The sequence below is a fragment of the Drosophila obscura genome, unplaced genomic scaffold, assembly GCF_018151105.1.
Source record: "Drosophila obscura isolate BZ-5 IFL unplaced genomic scaffold, ASM1815110v1 contig_139, whole genome shotgun sequence".
In the NCBI taxonomy this organism is placed as follows: Eukaryota; Metazoa; Arthropoda; class Insecta; order Diptera; family Drosophilidae; genus Drosophila; species Drosophila obscura.
This window is the reverse complement of record NW_024542723.1, coordinates 538,590-553,106: the sequence shown is the minus strand read 5'-3', so window position 1 is coordinate 553,106 and position 14,517 is coordinate 538,590. Positions and strand designations below refer to the sequence as shown.

General features: G+C 39.0%; 1 protein-coding gene across 4 annotated transcripts in view; it reads left to right on the top strand.

Annotated features, from left to right (window-relative positions):
- LOC111078897 (protein argonaute-3) overlaps positions 1-14,517 on the top strand; it is a 150,753-nt gene that overhangs the window by 65,618 nt on the left and 70,618 nt on the right. For all 4 annotated transcript variants that reach the window (XM_041596117.1, XM_041596116.1, XM_041596114.1 and 1 more), the window contains exon 3: positions 533-1,944. In XM_041596117.1, coding sequence (XP_041452051.1) covers positions 533-1,944 — 1,412 coding nt within the window. The remainder of the gene's footprint in view (positions 1-532; positions 1,945-14,517) is intronic.

Sequence of the window (14,517 nt, the reverse complement as noted above, 5' to 3'; positions counted from 1 at the left end):
AGCAAAAAAATGTAAAATTGTTTTTTATTCTAAAATTCTAAAAAAGCATATGCTCAAAAATGTATATACTGACTGAGTACGGGTATAAGCAGAGTCGCGTCCCCAGAAGCGACTCGTACGTTCCTTCTCGTTTTGATTAATTTTTAATTATCGATGAACCTGTTTATAGTAAAGTAAAAACTTATGTACAGAAAAAAATGCCACATACTCTGGCTATCATTAAAAAAACCGCATGCATTTTAATGTACCCGTTGCAGAGAAATGAAATGAAAAAGCTGTTCAAACACACACTTTTGGACCAAATTTAAGATTTTTTAAATTAATTCTTAATTCTTGAGGAACCTATTTAAAGAAAAGTACAAATTTGTTTGTGAAAACCATGCCAAATTCTCTGGCTATCATTTAGAAAAACAGCATGCAATTTGGTGCACCCGTTGCGGAGAAAGCCGCTTACACACAGATTTTTTTCTACAAATTTATAGTATAGATAAAATTAAAAACATTACAAATAAACTTAAATTTTTATTTTTAGGTTCTTCTGTTATGTTATCTTGTAACTATATTGGACTAAAAACTGACGAAAATAAAGGCGTATATCACTACGAAGTTAGATTTCTCCCCGCTGTGGATTCAGTTCATTTAAGAAATAAATATTTAAATGAACATATGGATAAGATTGGTGGAACAAAAACTTTTGACGGAACAAGTTTGTATTTACCTATTTTGTTAGAAAACCAGATGACCGTTTTTTTTTCCAAAACCATGGATATGGAGGTAGAGATACGAATTTTATTTAAAAAAAAGGAGCCTTTCAAAAATTGTTTACACTTATATAACATTTTATTTGATCGCATTATGAAAACATTAAATTATGTAAGATTCGATCGAAAGCAGTTCGACCCTTCACGTCCCAAAATTATCCCGCTGGCAAAGTTAGAAGTTTGGCCGGGATATGTCACAGCTGTCGATGAGTTGGAAGGAGGCTTAATGCTCTGCTGTGACGTATCTCATCGTATTCTTTGTCAGAGAACCGTTTTGGATATGTTAATCGATATATACCAACAAAATGTAAACAGTTACCAAGAACGTGCTAAGAAAACATTAATTGGAAATATTGTTTTAACAAGATATAATAATCGCACTTATAAAATAAGCGAAGTTTGTTTCGACCAAAGTCCCCAATCTATATTTCACACAAAAAGTGGACCTACAAGCTATTTACAATATTATAAAAAATACCATAATATAAACATTAAAGATATTAATCAACCATTACTTTTGAGCATAAAAAAAACACGAGGAACACCAGAGGATACAGATAATATTGAATTTCGTTTAATTCCTGAACTCTGCTATCTCACAGGGCTTCGTGAAGAAGTTCGTTCTGATAATAAGCTTATGCGTGAAATTGCTACGTATACAAGAGTTACTCCAAATCAAAGGAAAGTAGCACTCGATAAGTTCTACGATAATGTTTCCAACACTCCAGCAGCACGAGAAATTCTTGACCGTTGGGGACTCGCGCTTTTTAGAAACTACAACAATCTGAAAGGTCGCCAGTTGGATTCGGAACAAATTTATTTTGCTAAAAAAGTTGTTTCAGCCGGACAAAATGCTGAGTTTTCCAAAGAGGCTGTTAAAAATGAAATGTTGGAAGCCATTCACCTAAACAATTGGATAATAATTCATTTTAAAACTGATTTACGAGCCGCTATATCGTTACTGGATAATATGAAACAGTGTTGTCGATCACTCGGAATGAGTATTTCCAAACCAACGATCATTTCTTTAGATCATGATCGTATTGATGCCTTTATCGACGCTTTACGTCGGAATATTGCAATGGAAACGCAAATTGTTGTCTGTATATGCCCAAATAATAGAGATGACAGGTACTCTGCCATAAAAAAAATTTGTTGCTCAGAGTTACCTGTACCATCACAGGTAAGTTTATTTGCACACAAATTTAATTTGTTAGACTTTGTATATATGCGATTCCATGATGTCACACCGGACATTTTTGTACACATTAAAAGTGAACAAAATATATAACGGATTTTACTTTCAGAGTTGCGAACTTCTTAAAAAGTAATTTTAACATACTTAAGTTTTACGGAAAAACGCAAGCCCAATTTGAAAAATCGTCAAAGTTAATATTGTTGGTACTTGTGCATATTTGCTTATGTAAAATACTTACAGGCAGGCTCAGGTTTTTTCTTTCCCAGAAAAAATGTGATTTACTTTTGCAAACCTAAAATTAAGTGTTCCCGCATTGGCAAAACTTCGTTTTCAAAACGGCAACAAATTCCTCGCCGAAATGAAAAGTAAACGGCTTTTTATACAACTAAACAAATTTTAATTGCAAAAGGAAAAAACTAGATCACTTAATGATGCATTCACATGAATTTGACATCATTACCAGTGCAAGAGAGCTTGTGCCCTTTTATAGATAATTTTTATTTTAACCAACCTCAAAATTAGATCGAGAAAAAATTGGTCAGCGGAAAAACAAAAAGTGAATTCATTTTAACAGCTGTGCCAGCCCGAATAGGCTATCGATAAATCTTTGTTAAACATAACAGAAGCTTTTTTGTATGAGCTGGCACTAACACGTGGGTATAACAGCAGTACATTTTGCGCTTAACAGTACAGGGAGTAAATAAATCGACTTGTGTGGATTCCAGAGCGCCTTGAAATGAAAATTATGATTTTTTTCTGAACAGTAAAACGCAAAGTGAATGTGAAAACCGGAGCCTTGACTACACTAGTCAACACGATTTTTCCTCAAGGAACAAAACGAACTTTTTCTTAAAGATTTGGGGCTTAGAAATTATATTATATAAAAATAATTTTTGGAAGGTTGCGAGCCCAATTCGCATTGGGAATTGGGATCGCGATCAGGTACCAAATGTACAACCCTTTTTTGTTTGGTTTGTTCCCAATTGGCAGTTGGGCCCGCAACCTTCGAAAAGGTATTTTTTGTTCATTTTTTCCATATTTTAGGTTTGGTTAACGAATTTTAGCTCCAAAGTCTCTCCATAGATTTTAATGAGCGATACCTGGAACGACGCCAAATACACGCCTATACACAAAAAAATAGAGGACACAGGATTTAATTTTTTTTCGACTTTTCCTGAGTTTTTAAAGTCAAAATTTCGTAAAAAATACCGCACAAAAATCATCATTTTTGCATTTCAATGCTTTATATTTCGCAGACGGTAAGCTGTAATCACAATGTGTTTACGCTTAACTTCTAGCGGTTTTAATTATCTTTTCAAAATAGCAAAGTTCTTTACAACCAGACGTAAGAAACTAGAGTTATGTGAAAAAAACAAGCGCTTCCTCTGAAAAAAGCTTAAAAAAATAGTTCGATTTTGTCGAGTAGTGCTATTAATTTTTTTGTAACACTACTCGACAAAATCGAACTTTTTTTCCTCAAGGATCCAAACCGACTTTTTCTGATAGATATGGGGCTTTAAATGTTTTTTAAAGAATTATGGTTTTTTTCTATGGCAGAACTTTTTTTTAAAGAATTTTTGAAAACTGTTTTTTTTTAAGCTTTTTCTACCGTTTTTTTCACATAACTCTAGTATTTTACGTCTGGTTGTAAAGAACTTTGCTATTTTGAAAAGATAATTAAAACAGCTGGAAGTTAAGCCTAAACACTTTGTGATTTCAGCTTACCGTCTGGGAAATATAAAGCATTAAAATGCAAAAATAATGATTTTTGTGTGGTATATTTTACGAAATTTTGACTTTAAAAACTCAGGAAAAGTCAAAAAAATATTATATCCTGTGTCCTCTTTTTTTATACCCGTACTCAAAAAAGAGTTAAGGGGTATATTAGATTTGTGGTAAAAGTGGATGTGTGTAACGCAGAGAAGGAAACGTTTCCGACCCCATAAAGTATATATATTCTTGATAAGCATCAATAGCCGAGTCGATATAGCCATGTCTGTCTGTCCGTCTGTCTGTCTGTCTGTCTGTCTGTCTGTCTGTCTGTCTGTCTGTCCGTCTTGTTGAGCGCCTAGATCTCAGAGACTATAAGAGCTAGGGCAACCAAATTTGGTTTCCAGACTCATGTGATATCACACTGCTACAAGTGTGTTTCAAAATTTCGCCCCGCCTCCTTCCGCCCCCACAAAGGACGAAAATCTGTGGCAGGCACAATTTTAAAGAAACGATAAAACTAAAAACGCAGTATCGTAGAGAATGCCCATATCTACCAGATTGCCGAATCTGAATCAGATCGGATCATAATTATAGCCAGAATGAAGAAATTAATATTCAGTTGCTTCCCCTCCCCCTCCTCCGTCAAACGACAACACAACTCATTTTCCTTCTCGCTCGCACACTCTGCCGCGTTCAGTGCGCGAGCAACCCCTAGCGGAGGAGATGTAGAATATGAATGGAACATGTACAATCTACATGTTAGATGTATAATAGACATTTTATATGTAGATGTAGATAGCATATGTAGCAAAAAAATGTAAAATGTAAAATTTTTTTTTTTCTAAAATTCTAAAAAATCATAAGCTTAAAAATGTATGTATATACTGACTGAGTACGGGTATAAGTAGAGTCGTGTCCCCAGAAACGACTCACACGTTCCTTCTCGTTTTTTTGTAAATCTATGGAGAGACTTTGGAAAAATACCAGTTTTCAAAAATTCTTTAAAAAAAAGTTCTGCCATAGAAAAAAAAAATATCATCAAACCATTTCTAAGCCCCAAATCTTTAAGAAAAAGTTCGTTTTGTTCCTTGAGGAAAAATCGTGTTGGCTAGTGTAATCAATAAAGAAAGTTGAATGGTAAATTTTATTAAAAAATTAAACATCTCATGTTTAACAAACCACATTTTAAATAATAAAAAAAAAAATTGAAAAACTGACTCTAACCAACTAGACTCTAAAGCTGTTAATTTCGTAACGCAGAGAAAGACCGAAAGACCCGTTTCCGACCCCAAAAAGTATATATATTCTTGATCAGCATCAATAGCCGAGTCGATATAGCCATGTCTGTCTGTCCGACTGTCCGTCCGTCCGTCTTGTTTGACGCTTGGATCTCAGAGACTATAAAAGCTAGAGCAACCAAATTTGGTTTCCAGACTCATGTGATATCACACTGCTACAAGTGTGTTTTAAAATTTCGCCCCGCCCCCTTTCGCCCCCACAAAGGTATCGTAGAGAGTGCCCATATCGACCAGATTACCGAATCTGAATCAGATCGGATCATAATTATAGCCAGAATGAAGAAATTCATTCATTCATTCAATTCAGTTGCTTCCCCCGTCTGCCCTGAGTGAAACACGCTACTAATTCTCTTTCTCGCTCGCACACTCTGCCGCGTTCAGTGCGCGAGCAACCCCTAGCGGAGGAGATGTAGAATTTAGATGGTACATGTAGAATCTACATGTTAGATGTAGAATATACATTGTAGATGTAGATAACAGATGTAGCGAAAAAATGTAAAATTAAAAATTTTTTTTTTAATTCAAAAATTTTTAAAAATTATGCTCAAAAATGTGTATACTGACTGAGTACGGGTATAAGTAGAGTCGCGTCCCCAGAAGCGTCTCACACGTTCCTTCTCGTTAGGTTTTGCTTAACGTAAATTTAACTGGGACTCGGATAGAATCTTGCCACCTTATAAATCGAGGCTACAACTTTTAGACCTCCCTTCATTGCGCCATCGCAGAATTTGTAACGGCGTTATGTACCTTTTGTCCGTTTCGTTTATCCTTCTGTAGGTCTAATTACGATCAACACGACCCTTTTTCGAATTTTATGCTCTAGTTATAAATACCTGTACCTACAATCCTCTAGTTATTAATTATTTCTTCTGACGGGTTACAAGGGGTTGAGGCCGTGGCCGTGAACTACGATTCGATGCGTTCGACAAATATTTTTGGACTGATGCGAGAACTATGCAATGCAATGCAATGCACTATAAGCAGTAATGACATGTTTGTGTGGGTACGGGAACGTACTGAGAGAGCGATTTGTGTGACTATGTTATATTGATTTCTTAAGAACTATTAACGGCTGCTGCTCCGAACATTTCTTATATCCCCTTTTTTCCCCTTTAATTTTAATCATAGTTTATAAGGAATGTGCCGAAAAGAAACTGCACACTTTATTTTTCGTATAACTTCTTTCGTTTTTATCCGATTCCAATTTTTATTTCGTTATATATTAGAGAATAACATTAGAATTTAATTTCGTAAAAAAAAATTAAAGAAATGTTCAGCCTCTTATTTTTAATCGGATTTTGTGCTTAACTCCACTCATCAGGTTCTGCACACACTCTTTGGTAACCATGCGGGTTGCACGCATCCAGTTTTTTTCATATCTTCCATATTTTCGGAGAGACTACCATTCTTCTTTAAATTGCGCTTGACAATGGCCCAATACCGCTCAATTGGCCGAAGCTCTGGGCAATTTGGTGGGTTCTCCTCTTTTGTTACAAAATTGATATCTTTTGAGTCAAGCAACGCCAGAGTTGAACGGGCGTAGTGCGCTGAAGCTAGATCTGGCCAAAATATTCTAGACACATTGTGTTTTCGATAAAAAGGTATCAGGCGTTTTTTTAAGCACTCCGTCATATAAACATCAGCGTTTATTGTCCCTTTTGTGAAAAAAGAGCTTGTTCTTAAGCCACAGGTGCAAATGGCCTGCCATATCAGCACTTTCTCGCCAAATTTATCAACTTGAATTTTCGACACCGAGTCGTCAACAGTCCCACCTTTCGGTTTTGTATAAAATTGAGGGCCGGGTAACGTTTTTGATTCTAATTTGACATATTTTTCGTCGTCCATAACAATGCATTCCACTGCATCAGTGAGCAAGCGATCATAAAGCTTTCGCACTCTCGTTTTGCCGACTTCTACTTGTCGCAGACTCTTTTTCGGAACTTTTTGTTTTTTGTATGTCTTTAAGTTATGCCGTTGCTTTATTCTTTGTACCATACTCATACTAGTTCGGGCTTTTTTTTGCCAATTCTCGAACGGACATCGTTCTGTCTTTGTGGATTAAGGCCAATACTTTGTTATCAACATTTTTATCACTTGCACCTTTTTTCCTTCCAGTTTTTGGCAAGTCTTTTAAAGAACATGTCTCTTCAAACTTTATTATAATGTTTTTTACACTATTAGCACTGACTATGTAGCGCTTAGCCAATTGTCTGTACGACACACCTTTTTCAATGCAGTAATTGTGCACAATTTTTTTGCGAACTTGTTCTTCAATTCGGGGCATTGTTGAAAGTGAGGGGCGAATAGTGAAAAGAGAACATGTAAGCAATGCAGAATTCATCGAGCTTTCTAACGGTGCATCGCATGGCATGATCGAAAGCTCGCACTGCGAGAAATTGACGATTGAAAGTGTGCAGTTTCTTTTCGGCACATTCCTTATAAGCAGATAGTTGCTGATCCTCATCAATAAATAAAAAACTGTTAACGACAAATTGGGGATCAAAATGACCCCGAAACTAAATACACAAAATTTGAATTAATACTGTACACATCATAAAACAAAACATAATACAACGAACAGAACACCTGCAGTTATATATATATAAATAGGAAACCCGGAATACGACACTCAACTAAACAAGGTGAAACAAATCACCCAGTTGAACCAAAGTCGTAACGATTTTGAAGTTTGTTTTTTTTTTATTATTACAGGATTTTATTTATCAAATCTTCCCTATTAGAGACTTACGACATGTATACAAATCTTAGCCTAATATATTTATTTAATTAATTACACTTAATTACTAAGAGTACGTCCATAGCTAAGTATAATTGCTGGGTGGGGAGGTCTCTTCGCCAGAGTCGTGTATGGCTAGTGTGCCAAGTTAAAGACTGCGCAAGTCTATTAGGATGGGCTTGAAGCTTGGCCTGGTACTTTGCTTTCACTTTGGCAATTTCATCTTTAACTGATCCTACATTTAAGTCTTTATGGATATTTTCATTCCGTATGTACCATGGTGCCCCAGTGATAGTCCTTAGTATCTTCGATTGAGCTCTCTGGATTATGTCTAAATTAATAACGCAAGCATTTCCCCATAGTTCGCAGCCGTATGTCCAGATGGGTTTGAGAACTGCATTGTGCAAAAGTACTTTGTACTCCAGTTTTAGTGGTGAACGGGTGTTTATTAGCCAATGTAGATTACTAGCTTTAAATTTAAGTAGATTTCTCTTCGCTTCGATGTGTTTACGCCAAGTAAGCCTTCTATCCAGATGAACACCAAGGTATGTTACTTCGGTGGTTTCTGGAATGTTGATATTGTTCAGACATAATGGAGTGAAGGTGAAATGCTTGCACTTTTGCTCATTTGCATGTATCAGCCAGTCTGCTAGCCATTTTTCTAAGGCCACGAGATGAGATGATAAGTGTTCCGTGGCCCTTCTGGGCACTTGGAGCGACTTAATATGGCAGTATCATCAGCAAATGTCGAAGTTGTTGTTAGGCTGTTTGTCGGTAGATCTGCTGTGAAGATGATATACAGTGTCGGTCCAAGCTCGCTGCCTTGCGGTACACCAGCTTCAATTGGATGATATTCAGAGAGGAAATCTTTGCATCGTACTGCGAAACTTCTTTGCTGTAGCTATGACTCCAATATTCCATGGATGTTCTGTGGAAGTAATATTTTGATTTTGTGGATTAAGCCATCTAACCAAACGCGGTCGAAAGCCTGGGCGACATCCAGAAAAACAGCGGAGCAATACTCCCGTCTTTCAAATGCATTTCGTATCTCAGAGGTTATACGGTTTACTTGTTCAATGGTTCCGTGTTTTTCGCGAAATCCAAATTGGTGAGTCGGGATGGCACCGTTGATGTGTAGGTGTTGTTTGATACGATTCAGGAGCAGCTTTTCAAATATCTTTGATATGCAAGGCAGTAGGCTGATAGGTCTATATGATGATGGCTTGGACTTGTCTTTTCCGGGTTTATGGATCATTGTGATGACTGATATCCTCCATTCTTGAGGATAATAGCCCCATTTCATCATGCTGTTGAATGTCACAGTAAGGAAATACACTGCACAGCTCGGCAATTCCATGATCATTTTAGGAGAGATGAAATCGTGGCCCGGAGCTTTTTTTGCTTTGAGATTTGGTCTTTAATGACCCTTGTGACTTCTCCTGATTGGAATATGATAGGCGGAGTAGCTTCGGGATTGTTGGTTGGTGGGAGCACAAAGCTATTCGTAGCTGGGTGTGATTTGAAGACGTTTTCTAGATGGACGGCAAATGTATTTGCCTTCTCTTTGTTGCTGCGAGCCCACTCTCCTGTTTTTGTACGCAAAGGTGATTCACTCTCGATTGGTGGGCATACGCCTGGGATGGGAATCGTTTGCTAGTTGGGGAGAGTTGCTCCATATAGGATATTTGAGCTCGGTTTTTTTCATCTTCTAGGGCTCTGCGTAGCAGGTGGTTGGCTAGTTTTAGGCGCTCTTTCGATGCAGGTGTGTGCTTGCCACTCTCGGCGAAGCCTTCTTTTATCGCGTAGCAGCACTTCAATGTGACTAGAAGTACGACTGCTGTTGCAAAGTTTATTAGATGCTAATATTGGTGTTGAGTGTTTTGCCGCTAGAGACGTTGAGGATACCAATGCTTCGACTGACCTATCAATGTCATCTTTACAATTAATGTTTGGGCAGCTATCAATATGAGAGCTTATGTACTTCCTGTATTTGAGCCAATCTGTTTTGCTAGAAGTTAGAAAGTGTGGGCGTTCCGAAAGCTGTGGATGGTCGTAAAAGTGAAGTAGAATGGGCGAGTGATCCGATGATAGATCTGTTAAGTGATCTGTAACTGCAAAATCAATCAAGTCGGGTTGCTTGTTTGGATCTGTGGGCCAATATGTGGGCTTGCCCGGAGAGACAAAGTCTAGCTTGTTTCGTGGGGTTATTATAGCGTTATTATTATATTATATTATTATAATTATATAATTAATAATAATATAATAATTATATTATTATATTATAGTTGTCTTCCTTTCGGGTTGGTAAGTCTAGATCCCCAATGGGTGTGCTTTGCATGGTAGTCACCAGCTGCTATAAATTGGTCACCTAGTAGGTCGAAGAATGTTACAAATTCTGTTTCGGAAATGCAGAAGCGTGGTGGTCAGTATACTGCAGCTAGGTTTAGGTAGCCGCTCTGAATTTCAATATGAATTGCTGTTGCCTGTAGATAAGGTGTAGCAAATGAAGGCAATGGATAATGCCTAATGCGATTCTTGATCAGAACGCCAGTACCTCCATGTGCCTTACCATCGGGATGATTTGTCGCATAGAAGTTATAGCCATCGAGGTGAAAATAGTTTTTATTCGTTAGGTGAGTCTGATATGAGCATGGCGTCAATGTCGTGTTGAGCGGGGAACTGTAAGAGCTCGCATTTGTGCTGCGAAATGCCATTTGCATTCCAGAAACATATATTTAGACAGGCCATTTAAACAGATTTCTGTTTGATTAGGAGCTCCATGAGGAGATTTTGGTTGCGCATAAGCTCCTGCATCGTTTGTTGTATTGCTACCATTGTGTTAGGTATAGTTAGCAGCATTGACTCAATTCCACTAGGCAATTGGGATGGATTAGCAGGGGTATGTTGGGAAGAGATTTCTGGGATCTGATTTGATGCCTGATGCTGCATTATTCCAGCTGTGGTTGGTTGAAGTGTCGGCTTAGAGACTGAGGCGTACGACCCGTTGTTATAACTTAACGCCTGACCAAAAGAAACTCCTGGAGTCGTAGTTGATGGTATACATATGTATATGTTAAGTTTTGTCGGACGACCGGGTTTCGAGCTGCAGTTATTTGTTGGTTTAGGCGATTTTTCAATTCTTTATAGACAGGACAACCTCTATAGTTGGCAGTATGGTTTCCCCCACAGTTGCTACATTTTTTGGCAGATGGGTCCTCGTTATTTACGAGGCAGGCCTCAGTGAGATGAACATCACCACAGGCAACGCAGACTGCCCGTAGAGTGCAATAAGTTTTCGTGTGTCCATATTCCTGGCAATTTGTGCATTGGACAGGTCCATTTCGTTTGTGTGGTTCCTCAACGGTGATCCTACGGTGCAGTAGATATTGAAACTTGTATATTGGGTGAACTTCATTTTTACTTATATGCTTACTTTCAGGTGTCAGTTCTACTTTGAACATTGGCTGGAGAATTTTATTTCTATTTATTATGTTCAGAATGTGTTTGCGCCAATTGTATCAGTTATTTTGTTGACTTGGGTGTTTGGGTGATCTCATCTTCATTTGGGGACACTTAGTATCGCAAATCTATTGTTTGCTAGTGCCTTATGTGGCACAGTGTTCTCGGTTATTTTAGTTATTTTATCTGCATTGTTGTTCTTCACATTTTGTGGGCTCAATTTTCTTTTGATTTGCACGTAGCGATCGAGCCCAGTCTGAATTAACGCTCCGTTAGCATTTTTTGAACTTATTGGTTGGGAGAGGTGGGGCCTGTCGCAGTGGGTCGACAGCATCGGGCGCTGAGCAATTGCAGTGGTTGTTGCCGTTGTTGTGGTCGAAGACACAGTTTTGAGCGAGGGCATTGTACTAGTTGTTGTCGATATTAGCAAATCGCTGGTTAGGCAGTACGAGTCGGGGGATGGGCACTGAGCACTCCATGACCCACTTTGCAATGCAGGGGAGAGAGAGCGTGCTCTCTCCTCGTTCACTTGCAGTGATGCAGTTTTTGTTGGTACTGCTGCCTTTGGCGAGCGTATAGAGAAGTACGCGTTGTTTTTTTGCTTGCGAGAGCCGACGCTCGTCTTGTTGTTGTTGCCGGGCTTGGCTCATTTTGGCTTTGGTTACAGTGCTTGTGCTCTTTACCAAGCTGGTGCTCTTAAACGTTGACATTTGTTTTTTTCTATTATTTCTATTAATCTTTATTACTCGATTGGATGGTATTCATGGGCAGCACGTTCACTAGTACCCATGCCTACCCCGAGCGCTTTTTCGCGAATTAATTTATGATTAATCGCGATTAATTGATTTAATTGATTTTCACCGCGGAGCGATACAGAAATACGTCTGTAGTCGTTGACGGTTGAAGTTGACACTAGGTTCATGCAATCACCCCTATTTCATTTCATTTTGTCTCAACCACCGCGTACTGGAAGTCACAGAAGCGTGACGTCGAGTGAAGTAGAAGGACTACTGCTTCTAAAAAAAAAAGCTTAGGAAAGAATTCCTACGCACCAATGAGCTGGCCAAGCTGGCCAGCAGTACGTCGTAGCAGCGTACCTGGACATCCAGCAAGCATTCGACAGAGTTTGGCACGACATATTACTTGCGAAGATAAAACCCCTGATAAACCCCCAGCTGCTCCCGATTATTGGAAGCTTCCTAAAGGACAGAACGTTCCAAGTCGCACAGAGCAGAGCAGTTTCCACAGTGAAGGTGATTGAAGCCGGAGTCCCGCAAGGCAGCGTGCTAGGCCCAACGCTGTACAGCCTTTTCACGCACGATATGCCTAAGGATAGCGTTGACAATACGTCCCAGCCAATCGATGTGAAACTTGCCACATTTGCCGACGACACGGCAGTCGTGTCAAGGTCGAACTGCGTTTAAGACGCCACGGACAACCTCCAGCGGTACCTTAAAAGGTTTGAGAACTGGGCATGTAGGTGGAATATCAATGTGAGATGTGTGTGGTAGTGACACACACGGTTAGGAGCAAGCCACAAGATACTTGACCAAATTAAGGAGCCAACCGAACGTCCGCGCTGGAAGATTTGTAAGGAGCAGAAACAGGCGAAGGTTAAACAAGGAACATATAAATTCCTGTTGCACAATCTCCGTTTTCGTCCGTTGGTCCCACATTTAACTTAAAATAGTAAATAGAAATTGTCCTTGACCCTTAACAAAAGTTGCTAATCCGCAGTAACAGTACGTTAAGTAATTGTACTTTATTGTCTGTGATAATTGTTTACAATAAACCTAAAAAAAACGAGAAGGAACGTGTAAGTCGCTTCTGGGGACGCGACTCTACTTTTACCCGTACTCAGTCAGTATATACCAGTGATGCCCAGGCCCATTGCCCTCCGAGCCCTTTTGTTTTTGTAATTGGAAACCAATTCTTGTATGCATACACAGTTTGTGCTGTGTACCAGCATACCGAAAGCCCAACACATGCAAACAACTTTGTGTGTATGCGATCCGTCCAGCAAAAACAGGTTTTGTCTCTTCTCTGATTGGTGTTACCCGACTTTTGTAATGATTTTGTTGTTGTCTTTTCTTCGAGATTTCACTGTTCCCTTATTCGTATTTGTGTTTTTGTTTGGGAGTATTGGTGAGTGCCCTGCCGTAAGCTGACTTTGGGCATCGCTGGTAAATACATTTTTGAGGTTATGATTTTTTAGAATTTTAGAATTTAAAAAATTTACATTTTACATTTTTTAGCTACGTCTGTTATCTACATCTACATCTACTATGTATATTATACATCTAACATGTAGATTATACATGAACCATTTAGATTCTAAATCTCCTCCGCTGGAGGGCGCTCGCGTACATAACGAGGCAGAGTGTGCGAGCGAGCGGTCTCTTGCCGGAGTGGGCGGGGGAAGGAATTGAAAATTAATTTCTTCATTTTGGCTATATTTATGATCCGATCTGATTCAGATTCGACAATCTGGTAGATATGGGCATTCTCTACATTCTCTAGTTTTACCGTATCTCTAAAATTGTGGCTGCCACAGATTTTCGTCCTTTGCGGGGCGAAATTTTGAAATACACTTGTAGCAGTATAATATCACATGAGTCTATAAACCAAATTTGGTTTTTTTTTTGTCTGGACGTTGATATGCAATGACTGCACCATCAAGTGGCCCATGCGACACCAAGCCGAAGCCTGTTACTCGTGGAACCCAGGCAGTAACGCAGCCCCTCCTCCCGCCAAACCGACCGAGGGGCGCTGACGCATGACGCGCGACGCGTGTTACCGAACCGATCGCGAGCATGCAGGAAAGATAGGTGTTAGACTAAAATTCGATGAAAATTAGAGCTAAACACAACTCAAAGAGCTAAACATGCAAAGATAGCTAAGAAATAGTTCCAATTACGGGAAAGGTATGTTAGTATTAGTGATTTAAGAAGAGGAAGGGAATTAGTAGTGGATATTATATGGTAGAGGGAATTGAAGTCCGAGCATAAGACCCTAAATGGTTCGTGCAAGGAATAATTCGATCTACAAAGCGGAAGGATCAAAGGAATAAATTTTCTAGTAGATCTAACAGGAATCGTAAAGTCCATGCGGCTCAACAAGTCAGGGCTATCTACGTTACCCTTGATCAGGTTGTGCATAAAAATCACACCAAGCATTTTTCTACGACTAACTACTCTACAAGGCTAAAATGGCAGTCTCACACCTGCATCCCAGTGCAGAGCCACGCAGAGCAAAAAGTTTTTCTGGACTGATTATATACTGTCCTGGTGTACTTTGTACTGGGGGCACAATACACAAGAGCCGTACTCTAAAATCGTACGAACAAGCGAG